This window comes from Apteryx mantelli, chromosome 25 (assembly GCF_036417845.1).
Source record: "Apteryx mantelli isolate bAptMan1 chromosome 25, bAptMan1.hap1, whole genome shotgun sequence".
Lineage (NCBI taxonomy): Eukaryota > Metazoa > Chordata > Aves > Apterygiformes > Apterygidae > Apteryx > Apteryx mantelli.
Genome location: NC_090002.1, coordinates 8995843 through 9008820, shown reverse-complemented (window position 1 = coordinate 9008820; position 12978 = coordinate 8995843). Strand labels below are relative to the sequence as shown.

At 50.3% G+C, this 12978-nt stretch overlaps 1 protein-coding gene across 1 annotated transcript; it reads left to right on the top strand.

Annotated features, from left to right (window-relative positions):
- The first annotated feature begins 324 nt into the window (after nucleotides 1-324).
- LOC106484557 (Krueppel-like factor 15) lies at nucleotides 325-4285 on the top strand. The gene is made up of 2 exons (XM_013942769.2): nucleotides 325-1280; nucleotides 4108-4285. Exons 1-2 carry the CDS (start codon nucleotides 325-327, stop codon nucleotides 4283-4285), a joined length of 1134 nt encoding a protein of 377 aa, XP_013798223.2.
- The last annotated feature ends 8693 nt before the right edge of the window (nucleotides 4286-12978 follow it).

The following is a 12978-nucleotide window of genomic DNA, read 5'->3' as shown; positions in this document are numbered from 1 at the left end:
TCTGGGAGGAATTTAGCTCTTTGCAGCCTCTTGGATTCTCTTACAAGAAAATGGTCAGTAGGTGGTTTTTTGAGCAATGGAATGTTTAAAAACAAGCAAGAACCACTGACTGCTTTTGATGTTCTCTTTCTAATGCACAATCCATCTTATTCAAAGGTTGAGGGTTTTTTTGATTTGTTTCTAATTTGGAAATAACCTTGGTGGTGTTCACTTGCAGATGGGCAAAGACTACCCCAGCCTCAGGAGTCCCGGCTGAGTTCTCACAAAGGCTTCTGATCCAGCTGAGCCAAGAGCTTTGTGTGGGCACAGCAAGTGAGTCAACAAATGGTCTCTGTGAGTTGCAAAGAGCTGCTACCCTCTTCAGATTCCTTGACCAGCTCAGCCAGCTCCCCACTGCTAGAGAGCTTTGCCAGTGCTCTGCAGAGCAGCATGCCACCATCCCTTCTGCCAGGGCCTGGCAGCGAGAGGGCCTCCAGCCACCCAGAAGGCTCTGGCCATCTCCTTCCAGGCAGCATCAGCCACTCTGAAAGCATCTCTCTCCCCCTGTCCCAGGCAAAGGGGGAGGATGCCAAACCCCAAGTCACTGTCTGTGAGTCTCACCTCAAGCTGCCTGACTTCTGCAGCAGTCTTTCCCAGGACTTTATTCCCACCCTGGAGGAGATTGAGGAGTTCCTGAGGGAGAAGGCTGAGTTCCTCAAAGATGAAGCAAAAGAGCATCTCCCATCTGGAGGGAAGCTCGAGATCAAATCCAAGATTAGCTTAGGCACTTCTGGGGAGCAGCCTGTGTCCAGGATGGTTCAAGAAGGAGATAAGTTGAATGCTGCCCTGCCTGGAGGGACAGCTGATGGTGGTGGCCAGGCAGTAGCTGCTGAGAGCATTCCTGTTGTCCTCCAAATCCAGCCTCTCCAGATGGACAGTGGGAGCCCATTAGCACAAAGTGCTATGGGTAGTGTCAGAATGGCCCAGTTGGTTATCAGCTTGCAGGGCCAAAGCCTGGCCCTCCTTCCTCAGGTTCAGCCTCCTGTGCCCATCTTGGACCAAAAGTATGTCAAAATTGCCCCCCTGCCGGCTGCCCTGCGACCAGGGACTCCGGGGGACGTGCAGGAGGTGCAGGCAACCCCCAAGTTCCAGAAAGCCTCCCCTTCCCTCATCCGCGTCCACAAGTGCACGCACCCGGGCTGTGGCAAGATGTACACCAAGAGTTCCCACCTCAAGGCTCACTTCCGGCGGCACACCGGGGAGAAACCCTACACTTGCGCTTGGCCCAACTGTGGCTGGCGGTAAGTAGAAGCCGCAGGCCTCTGTGCGAGCGGGTGTCTCTGCCAAAGGTCTCACGTTGCTCATCAGGATTCAGGAGAGCTTTTGGCTAGTGAAAATCCAGGCTAAAATTTTCTTTCCCAAATGACTTAGAGGTGAGAGCTGTAAGGAGGACTGGAGGAGAAAAATTTGTTGAGACGCCTTGGGTAGTTTTCACTTAATCTGAAGTGCTGAGCAACTCCAGCTGGAGAAGCACATCTGACGCTGTACCAAACGCTCAGTCTCCCTTGAGAAATGAACTGGATGCCTAAATACCCTCTGGCAATCCAGCTTTTCCCAAGTAATTTGGGGCTCTGCACCCTTCCTTTGTCTGTTTCAGGATAGTTTCTGTAGTTGGGCTACAAAAATGGCTTTTCCTGTTAATGTTTGTCTCAGATAATAGGAGTTCACTGCTTCCTGACGAGTCAGTACATAGTTCTATGTATGCTTAGCTACACTTTGCTTTCTCTTGCTGTTTGCTTGCCCTGGTTGCTCATATCCTTCAGGTACCTGCGGGCCTGTAGCCTGTGTCCATGTTGCTCTACTTTTGTTTGCTCTGTATGTGGTGATGGTCGTTCTTTTCTTTTATCTCCGTTCCCTGGAGTAATTCTGCTTCTTAATCAGTCTTGTTGCGCTTCTCTGAATTTTTTGTGCTTTGGTGTTCTCTTCCTGGTACCGCGTACGTGTCCTGGGGGCAGGATGCTCAGTGCAGCCTTTGGCAAGAAGAGTTAGTAGTCCTCAGGTCTTGCGTAGCACCTTTCATCAGCAGATCTCAAAGCATATCAAAGAAAGCTGGTGCTGGCAGCGCTGAGCTTTCCTGGTTTCTTATGCAATGCTTTGGCATACGCTTGCTGCCGTGTTTACCCAGATGGTGTGTTATGGCTTCTGTCTTGGGGTAGTGAAACTTCAGAAGGTGTAAGACTAGATCTGAATTTCGGGACTGCCTCTTGCCAGGCTGCTGTTCCTTTGCCATCAACAGTTGTGCCCCCATTTCACATATCCCTGCAGTAGATGTCCATAGGCATCAGATCCTTTTCCAGTACCCACCAGTACTGCTAAACATCCCTTCCTGCACCTGACTGAGGAGCCCGGGGATGGAGGAAAGCGAGCGTGGCAACTGCACAAGCATCAGCCCTGCTCCCCACCCGGCCACCTGCCTTTTCCTCCATCTGATCCCAGCCCAGCAGTCAGCCTGAACAGCTTTTCCCTCTGGGAGGGAGGAAAGGGATGGTGCTTGCCTGTACCGCAGCATCCTGTAAGCGGGACCCGGCCTGCAGGCTGTCTGCTGAATTACTGTGCTCTGTCTCACTTGCTGCCCTGTCCTCCCCCTCCGTGGGAGCAGTTATACTGTTAGCGACGTACTCGGCTGCAGATGAGGTTCTCAGGACTGTGCTCCCTTCTCTAGACAGGGCCCTAACTGTAAATTTTTATGTCACTTCCCCTGGCTCTGCTTACTATGAGGAGCTGAGACCTTGGAACTCATTTCTTACAACAAAGCTGGAGAGAAGTCAGTGTTTCTTATGGAAGATCTGAAGATGGCCTTGGGACACGTTTAGTTTTCACAAAGCCTTTTGTGAGCAGGCGCAGTATTTACTATACCAGGTGTGAGCTTGAAATCCTATCGCTGGAAGTCTGGGATTATCTCCGAAGTGCCTTGCTTTGTGCTTCTTTGTGTAGGCATGTTTCAGCCAGATGGAAAAACCCTTCCGTCCTAATACTCCTGCCATCTGTGGTGGCTCCTTAGAGGAAGAACTAGGGTAAATCCTGCCCAGTCCTCCTCTCCAGCATTCCCCGGATACTCGGACATGCAAAGCATGCTAAAGTTGCATCAGCTCCCAGGCCTTGTGATACTGGGACCACTGAGATGGCACTCTTAAAAGAGCTGTGGATCAGCTTGCTCACCTGCTGCAGGTCCCCCCAGGCCCAGATTTGTGTGTGCCAAGTGGAAGAAAGGGTGTAGGAGAATTAAGTGGGGACATGCATGTGGTTAAAGGGACTTTCCAGGCTGTTCAGCTGATCTGCTCCAGGTGTGTGAATTACACAGACAAGCAGCGTGAACACTTTGGGTATCCGTGTGGCCCTTGTTACTGCATCCTCAGAACAGTAGTTAGCCTGCTTCTGCGTGGAAAGCTCCGCTTCTCTGCTGGAGGCTGGCTGCGTTTGCTTTTCCTCCTTTGTGCTTGGTGTTGAAGGCAGCTCACAGGCTGCCTCTCTCTCCCCAGCTCCCCAGCCAGCCCAGGCTGACAGTGAGAACTCTCTGCCATGCTGAGAAACGAGGGGATGCTCCCAGTTGGCAAGGAGAACCAGTGCTCTCTCAGGAGAGCAAGCCTTCTCTCAGCAGTGATTCCCTTCCTGGCTAGATGTGCGGAGTGACAGAAAAGCCTTTCCACCCTTTAGCTACTGCCAGTCTGGGCTGATACCCCAAAAACCAGTTTGTCTCAGCGTCTGGCCTTGGGGCTGTCAGCTTTCAACAGGTTTCCAGTGAGTCTAAAACAAGGAAGGAAGTAGGTGAACCCTGTCCTTTAAGATCAGTATAAAGAAATGAAGACCTCAGTGAGTGAATTCTTTTCCCCTATCTCTAAATTCCCCCTTGTAGGGGTGTATTTCTTTCCATTGCCTCCAGCAGGAGCCTGGGGTACCTGTGTGCCTTGCTCTTAGATTGGGTAGAGCAGAAGAGAAGTGACTCGTCCAGGGTCACACCAAGAGTCTGTGGCAGAGATGCACCTCAGCCTCCCAGTTGCTAGGGTCCTCGCGGTTCCTGTGCTGTCTATCAGCGAATGCTGGATCCACCATGCTTCCCTTCTCCTGCAGGTTTTCCCGATCAGATGAGCTCTCCCGTCACAAGCGCTCCCACTCTGGTGTCAAGCCTTACCAGTGTGCCACCTGTGAGAAGAAGTTTGCCCGCAGTGACCACTTAGCCAAACACATGAAGATTCACCGTGGCCAGCAGCGCAGCCACTGGACAGTTCGGGGTGGCAGCAGGAGTTAAGCCTTGCTGCTCCTCCTTCCTTGTGAGGCTGAGTCCAGGAGGTCAAGAGGAGCCAGGCAAAGAGAATGGCAACAACGCCGTTCTTATGAAGGGGGGAAATGGCTTTCTTTTCCTTTAACAGATATAGAAGACCCAGTGTTTTACCTCTGTTCAAGGATGACTTCAATTCAGGGCCTGTGGTACTGGTACTACTGTGCCTCTTCTAAATATATGTGATGGAAATCCAAGTTAATCAGGGTGCATTTATATGTGTGTGTAGGGAAATGGGCGTTGGGGCAGAGGATGGCTTTACAAGGTCCCTTTGCACAGGATCTGCCTCCTGCAGTGTGGCAGGCGAGAACTGGCTTACACCTCTTCATCCCCACTGTGGGGCCTCCCTGGGCTGCTGTAGCCGTGATCCGCACCACCACCCCAGAGCCCCTGGCCCGCAGCATTGCGGGGCACGTAGAAAGGATTCCTCCTAGCTGGACTCGCTCAGAAACCTGTGTACTTGAGCCTGTCTGGCAGGTTGGCGTGCCCAGGTGGGCAGAACTGTGCATGGACAGGGTGTGTGTTGTGTGTGTTGTGAGGCAGTTGGGTGGACTGAAGGCAGACATTGGTGATGGTTTTTTTGGTGTGGTCTACATGCTGGCTGTGTTGTCCCTAACTCTGCTTTTTTTGTATCAGTGTTTTTTCACCTGACTAGCACGTGGTGCACTGGCGCCCTTGGGAAGTGTGACATTGCAATAAACATTTTGCATAAACAGGTCCCTTCCAACCTCAGTGATTCTGTGATTCTGTGATTACAGCCACGGCGTGAGGAGGGAAGCGTATCTGTTCAGCTTGCTCAGTGTGGTACATGTTGAAATTGGATCAAGAGAAATGCAAGCAGAACCAGCAAAGTCCTTTTTAACATGCTGGTGTGAAGGAACATCAGTGTGGACAGACACTGATGTGTACGGACATCGGTAGAGCTGTACACGCCTTTCAGAGGGAGCAGTGTGGCTTGCAGGTGGCTGATGTCCTCTTTGTGTTTGACTTCTGGTTAATCAAAGGCCAACTCCTTGCTACTGTGCCAAGTTCCAAAGCTTCTGCAAACATCTGGGAGGGAATTAGGTGCTTGCACAAATAAAGAATAAGCGTCAGGAGTTTGAGCTAGGCGGTTGTGCCCTTTGCAAAGCCAGGCATTGTGCCCTTTCTACATGACTTTGCCAGCATGTCTCAAGCTGGTATTTAGTGCCTGTGGGCTCTTTTCAGCTCAGGTGGGCTTGTGGAGTCCTGCTGTTGCCCCATTGCTCTTCCAGGGCAGGTCGTCTTCATGCACTTGTCTCAAGCCGCTCTTGAGCTGGCTTTGGTGAGGAGTGTTGGGGTGTACCGAAAACAAGGACAGGGAAATGGGCTAAACTCTGTTCCCCTCTGTAGAGAGAATGTCTGTACAGCAGAAGAGGTTGTTCTCTGATCACTTGAGCCCTTTTTGAGTGATGGCTTTGGAGAGCGAAAAAGCCATACTGGAGGGGATGCATATTGTGTCCTGCTTTAAGGGTTGGTAGAAGCATTCCAGAATGGGACACCAAAACAGGATCCCAATTTCAGGGCATTTCTAAAAGACATGAAGAGGAGAGAAGGCTTCTCTTATATGCTGGTGCAAGCCTGTGCCCCCCATTCAGTATCTCTGAGAACTGCTGCCAAGCCTCCCTACAGAGAACAGCTTCAGCGGAGAGGAAGGAGGGAGTCCCACCCTGAGACTGCACCCAGTTTTGTACAAATTCTGCCACATGTAAGGGCTTTAGATTAAGTTGCTTCCTCTGTGTCCCCTGTACACTGTCTATGAGGTGGGGCTGGTAACACTTTTGTGTGAGAAACATAAGTTTGTAAAATGGTTTGAAAACGCATCCCACAGACGTTGTCATGTGGCTGGAGATGTTTGCTGCTGGTGGCTGCTCCTTCCTCAGCACAGTGGCTGGAGCTGTTGCAGCTTTATTGAGCAGCTAGCCCAGTGCGACTTCAGGGAAAGGAACAAGGGACCTGAAAGTCCTGGATTTATTGATAGCCTAGAATGTTTTGGGATGGTTAATGCTGCCCCTGAAGGAGACGCTGCTGCTATGCAAATGGAATGGGGTACTTTCCACCAGTGAGGTTCTCCAGGCTGCCGAGGGGCCCCGTGATGAGTAAAAAGGAATTTGTTTCTCTTGCTGCCGTGGTCACAGCACAGGACCTCATGGTGCTGGGTGCCATACAAGCACCAAAGAGAAGGGTCTGCTTCCCCTCTGTCTTTGGCCTCTATAAACAGCAAAAGTTTCTCTAAAGTGGAAACTCTAGTGTGCAGAAATGATGTTTCCACAAAGGAGAGACATTACTAAAAGCTGGCTTGGGTTTTGGATTCTTTATTCTAAAAACAAGCAGACTAGCAGCTGAACGAAGGCTTGCTGGCTACCTTCCAGCAGCAGCGTAGTGGGGAACTGACTTGTGGCTTACCCAGCTGCAAGAGCTGCAGTGTGAGCCGTAACTAATGGATCTTCTGTTACGTTTCCAAAGAGCTGGCGTGCACGGGTTGCGTGTTTCTTGGAGAACACCTGCATTGCTTGCTTTCCTAATCCCCAGATGGGAGAGCAGGGTTTACAACAGACATAGCTGGAGCCATGCTGCTTGACTTCAGATCCAAGCTTTCCCCAGAGGTCTGGGAGGGCTGGTTTCTGGATCCCAGCTCGAGCGCCTTCATCCTTAGCTCATAAGTGGGTAGGTGTGGATAGCCTGAATGGAAAGGAGCTGCCTGCAGCAAGGTTTCTCTCCCGTGTGTGTAAGTGGAATTGTTTAAGAGCTGCAACCCCCGCGTTGGCTGTTGAGCGCTCTCCCCTCTGGGGCAGGAAGGCAGCTTTTGCAGTGGTTAGCTGGAGACCTGTGCCTTGAACTGGCTTGGGCAAGCGAGTGCTCTCTGGTGCACCTCTGCCCAGCCTGGCCAACCAAGACCAGATGCCAGCAAGAGACACAACCTGAATCTGTGTAATGCTGAAGCTTTAATGATGAGCCAGAGGAGACAGGTATGCGAGAGCCTATTTTTGGTTGGCTTTTGTTTTGGTGGATTTTTGCCTGGCTAGGAATTTACCTCATACTCTCTTTCCTTGAGGGCTCTCTTTGGAGGCTGTATGCCAGCATGACTCATGCCCGTCTTGTGCTTTTATCTGTCCCCCTTTGCTCTTCTCCCTTGCTCCAGACTCTCACAGCACTCCCTGTTCCTTTTGGACCTGCCCCATCCTGCCTCCCTCCGTTCGCAGCCGAAGGCGACTAGGGAGATTGCGTGTTTCCAAACCACGCAGCAAGACGCGCTGCGCCTCATCGTTAGTTCGAGGAGGTTCTCTGTTCTCCAGCAGCTCGTTTGCTAAGCAGCTCCCGTGCAGTCCATGCAGTCCTAGGGGTGTGTTTGCTGGGGAAATCGGGGCTGGGATCGCTGGCGGTGGTGGCTTGCAGCTTAACTGATCTGTTTTGCCATTCCTTTCAAGCAGACCGCAAGGGAGGGGAGAGATTTTTATAAAATAAAATACCCTAGATACATATCTCTTGCACAATGTGTATTATAGACCCACCTGCTTCCCTCTGGGGACTTTGGATGAATGGCTTAGAAGGTTTCTTGGAGGCTCTGTAATTACCTATCTTTTGCTCCAGTGAGGTTGTAACTCCACACTAGAAACTGGCTTTGTTGAGCTACAAATGAGATCTCTGGCAGCAGGAGGGGATGAGGAAGAGTGGGACTCTTATGTCTTCCTACTGACAAAAATATACTCCTGTTGCCAAGAGGTACATCTAGTTCTTGTGTCACCAGGGCTGCTGGATTATAACCGTGACTCTGTCCCAGATGGTGCTGTTAAGCAAACTGGGCCACGTGCCTGCCATGGTTTCCCTGTTGGTAGAGGGGGAATGGGAAGAGCTGGTTGCCTTGTGCTCGAAGTGGAAAGGCTGTCAGGTTGCTAAGCAGTGCTTTTTACGAAATCAAATGCAAGCAGACAGGAGTTGTAGCAGGGCAGGACGTAGGAGAGCACAAAGAGGAATTCAGACAACGTTTCTAAATTTGCAGCCGTGGCTCCGGATACAGCAGTGCTCCGCGCGGAGCCCTTGATCTGGAGCATCGTAGGTGGCAGGCACCGAGACTCCCACGCGGCAGCCCAGGTAGCGCTCGCTGGCCGGTGCTGGCTGCCCATCCCTTCTGTATGGGCAATGAGAGGAGGGCTAGGGCAGGTCCTGAGTTTGGTTTAGGGCCTGTTTGGAAACGTATCTCTATCTTGGCTTGTAGCTCTGGGTTTTTTGTATTTTTTTTTTGTCCCAGTAAAATCAGAACTGGATTTTTACTGATTCTCCCTTCCAGTGTCCAGTCTTATTTGGGGTAAATGCAATTCGTGGCCAAGTTTCTCCTTCTCCTGATAGTTAAGCAGCAGAAACTGGCTTGTGGCAGCGAGCAAACTGGAGTCTTGAGTTTTCTCAGAAGAACAGGAAGGGGCCTTTGTACACGTGGGGCCGCACAGGCGCCAGCACACTACGTACTGCTGGAAAACAGGCAAGCGTTTTCAGGAGCAGAGAGGCAGTCCAGTGCTCCTCCGTGGCTGCGCCAGCCAGCCACCAGCGGGGCCAGATCCTTTCTCTGCCCTCCCTCCTCTGGGAGGCCCATGATTAACAGAAGGTCAGACCTTGTAACATGAAACAGGTGGAGGAAAAGGTTTCCAGCCATATCAGCAAGGCTTTAACCCTCGAGTGGCTCAGCAGCACTTCTTGGGCCTGAGGCTGCAAGTGAAAGGGACAAGAGACCCTTGTTTGCTTGCACGCGTCCTGGCACGAAGAGCTGATATGATTCAAACTCCGCTGGAGCCACGGCTAAGCACTAAAGCTCAAAGTTTCCTTGCAAAGGAGCAGGGTATATCGTGGCCCTGTATTGCAGTAACTCCCATCTGATGCCTCTGCTTGCTTCTCGCCTCCGTCAGCCTGTGAGCAGGCACCTGGCTGAGCCCTCAGTGAGCTCCTAGGAGCTGCTGCCCTGGGAGCAGAGAGGTTAAGGACACAGTGAAGCTTGAAGATGAAACGAGCTAAAATAAAACAGCTGGCTCACTTGACTTGGCCTTGCCATGTTGGATGGCTTGCTGCTTCATAATCAGCCTTCTGAGGTCCATTTGCAGGGAGGCTCAAGGAGGAAGAACATTGCTTTGTAGAAATAAGACTAATAAGTGACTGCCTTCTCTTGGTCGCTTCCTCTGCAGGGCTTGGTTATTGCCACCCCAGATTGGGTGCTTGTTCTTTAGCATGGCCTTCGAACAGATTGTTTTCAGGATTTCTTCTTTCCTAGGAGCTGCTCTCCATTCCTCTCTGCAGGTAAAGCATTTTGTTTTCCAGTGTTTTGTCTAGGCCACGCTGTTGGGAGAAGATTCCCAGCTGATGTGATAAATCGCTGTTCAGTCTGCCTCAGGACTCATTACGATACACAATATTTGCTTTGGCGGACCAGGGCTCGATGAAGCCCTGTGGGAGAGAGGATTGGGGGTGATGGTACCTGATCAGTAGTGTCTTCTCTTGCTATTTGATCCAGGAACTGGGCAGTGGTAAAAGGAAAGGTTTACCTTTCCCTTGTTCCTGGAAAATCCACCCAGATGAAGCCTGGGGTTTTTGGCTTAGGAGGCACATGGTGGGAGGAGGGGAATCAGATATGGAGCTTGACATCTGCAAATCTCTGTTCATTTTTGGAAACGTTGGCTTTTCTCTGTGAGTTACGCTAGTTTCTTTCTGACCTTCCCCCCAACTGCAGTTTCACAGCTCCTTGCTTTGGAGAGTAGACTACAGCACAGTCTGCTCCTTCACCTCTTCTATTTCAAACCTTGGGTTATTTGCAGAAATGGCATGCTCCAAAATGAAACTCTAGGCATTAGTCAAATGTTCACTATGGGTCTTAGCTTTGTCCCATTGTCACCAGCTATGATGGTGCTGCTGGATCAGGCCAAGGGAAGACCCAGTGAGGTCCCAGGGTGTGGGAACTTCACAAAGAGGACTGGGTTTATAGTAGGGAAAATGCTATGGAGATAGCATGGTGGAAACTAGTCTGGCGGTGTTGTGTAATAAACAGAGATCCTCTAGTGCAGAACTTAGGGCCCAACTTTCATAAGCACCTGAAACCACCTCCAGGCTTATCTGGGTCAGTGGAGATTAGCTCTTTTGAAAAAATCAGGCTTTTCCCTGCTATACTTACTTCCTAGCTGCATAGTGAAGTTCACGCATAACCAGGTAATTCTGCATTTTTCTAAAATGAACTCTTGAGTGTAACTCTGAATATTAACAGCTGTTGCGCGATCTGGACACTGCACGTCTTGCTCAGCAAAGTAGAGGCTGAGCTGATTTCCGCAAAGAAAATGTGGAGAGCAAAAAGTCTTCATAGGGTCTGAGAAGTATGAAGCTGTCAGTAGTTTGGGGATGAAAGAGAAGGTGAGGAGGGGAACTGATTTACTTCTCCATCCTCCTTGAGGTGCTGCTTTTAGATACAGTCCCTTCAGCGAAGGCAGCTGTTATTTATGGGCCCACCTCTGTGCCTTGCGGAGTCCGCGTTGCTCAGCATCCTGCGGCACCTTCGGAGCGCTGCGGAGTGATGGCGTTCCTGCATAAGCAGGTGCCGCCGCATCCTCGGATGCGGAGGGTGGCACCTCCGCAGGAAGGTTTACCTGCCGTAGGAAGCTGGGCCCCAGCGGTGGGCGGCAGGGTCACAAAGCAGCGGTTTTCCTGTGGGCTGAGAGCCTGGCTGGAGGCTGCTGTGAACCTAGTGACAGCAGGATTTCCTGTTGTAAAACTTGTCGGGTTGATGACTAGCACCATCTAGGCCTCACAGGCAAACTAGCACTTGCGCCCCTTTCTGTTAGAGCTTCTTCTGCACGGAAATGGGGCTGGTTTGCAGCCAAAGAGCTGGACCTTCCCGCTGTGCGTCTCTGCCGCTGCGTGATTCGTGTTGCTTTTGTCACCGCGTCCAGGAACCCAGCTTTCTCGCGAGGCGCTTCTGAAAGTGAGCAGGGGGGCTTGCATCCCCCCTTTCGCCTCCAAGGGTATCACGAGAGCTGTAGTATGCAGTGCCGACACTGCGAACTTTCATGCCTTAGCAAGCCAAGGGGGCATTTAAATGTTATGCTTCCGGAGAGCATGTCTCTCGGGAGAGAAATTCGTGGACTTTCACTGTGAAACCCTAAAAATGAACAGACAACCCTTCCTTGGTCCAAAGGCTTTTTCCCTTGTGAACGTACCCTCTCACTAATGAGGCATGAACCCCCTTAGTGCTATCTTGCTTATTTGGGCGTCTTCTAGTACTCTTGAACAGCTCGGTTTCAGAGCTGGACGCTATTAGAACGGGCACCTCTGAACTATGCAACAAGGCTGCATTAGCGTCTGATTAGCTGTTGCATAATTTGCTGGCTTTCCTGATGCCTCCGCTTCCCCCTTTCCTCCCATAACTATCTCAAGCCAAAGATCATGTGACTGTAAAGTCAGACCCTTACAGTAAGATTTCTCTTTTTTAATAAGTCAGTGCTTTTGAAAATCTTTGCACTTCTCTTACTGAGTTTTCTTGTATTTTCCTAGAACTGTTAGTTACGTATCACTTCATGACTCTGTCCTTGCCTCAGAACTTGCAGCCATCTGTCTGGACAAAATTACTTTTAGGAGTCCCAGTCTGATTAACCCTTCCTAGCAATCCCAGCGGAAATGTAACCATTTGATTTCCTTTTTCTGTTGTCTGCTTCTTTTTAAAATGCCTTTGCATATGACCTTTTCCTAAACCCTGCTGTGTTGCCTGCCTCATTTTATTCCATCACTTTGCCCTGTTTCTATTTTCACCCCTTCTGATGGTAAGGTAGAAGCACCCCCAAATCAGTTTGCAAACCCATGATAAGGAAAGCAGAACAAAACGAGAGTTGCACAAAGTGGGAAATTCATTACTGCTCTAAGAAAAAAAAAACCAAACCCTTTTTTGATTGCTACTCAGTGGAGTTACCCCCAGCTGATGCAACTGTAGCTGAAGCCCTTTAGATCATTTGGATGTGAGGGCAGAGTGGGGTCAGTTTGTGTGTAGCTGTCTCCTCCGTGTAATTCTGGCTGGGACTGCCCACTTCTCAGGGCAGCCTGCGCCCTCTGTTTAGCACCTCTGCATGGGCTCCTAATCGAGTGCTAAGGTAATACAAAATTTGGGGTGGGCTGGTTGATTTTGCTGATGGCAAGTGGAAACAATGCCAGGGAATAATCTGGAGTTATGCTGCTGTAAAATCTGGAAGCTCAGACTTGCACTCAAAGATGGAGTGCTGCTATTTTTAATAATCCTGGTTCTAATTGGAACCTGTTCATTACAAATATCCTTCTGATATTTATTCCCTGACACCAAGATAATGCCTGTACCTTAAATCTGCTTTTTTCCTCAGGCTTCAGGAGGGAAGAACTCATTTGGTTTGACAAAAAAGTTTGCTTGGTCTTTACAAAGTGTGCTCCCATCTTTGCTTTGGGATGGCAGAGGTGAGCCTGACCTATTGCTGCATGCCCAAATGGCAAGGAGAAGTGAAAGTGCTGGGAAGCTTTGAGTGTTTTGGTATGCTCCAAAAAAGGTGTTTGCCACCTCTCATCCTCTCCCAAATTCTCATTAGGTTCAGTGTGTGTTAATAGAAAAGATGGAGACAAAAGTTTCTCAGCTTCTGAAAAGTGCCTTGCAAACCGTG

Bases quoted from the DNA above. Each gene is read 5' to 3' on its own strand.
- LOC106484557 (XM_013942769.2), top strand. From the start codon at position 325: ATGGTCTCTGTGAGTTGCAAAGAGCTGCTACCCTCTTCAGATTCCTTG. The intron at 1,281-4,107 runs GTAAGTAGAAGC...CTTCTCCTGCAG, and splicing joins TGGCCCAACTGTGGCTGGCG to GTTTTCCCGATCAGATGAGC.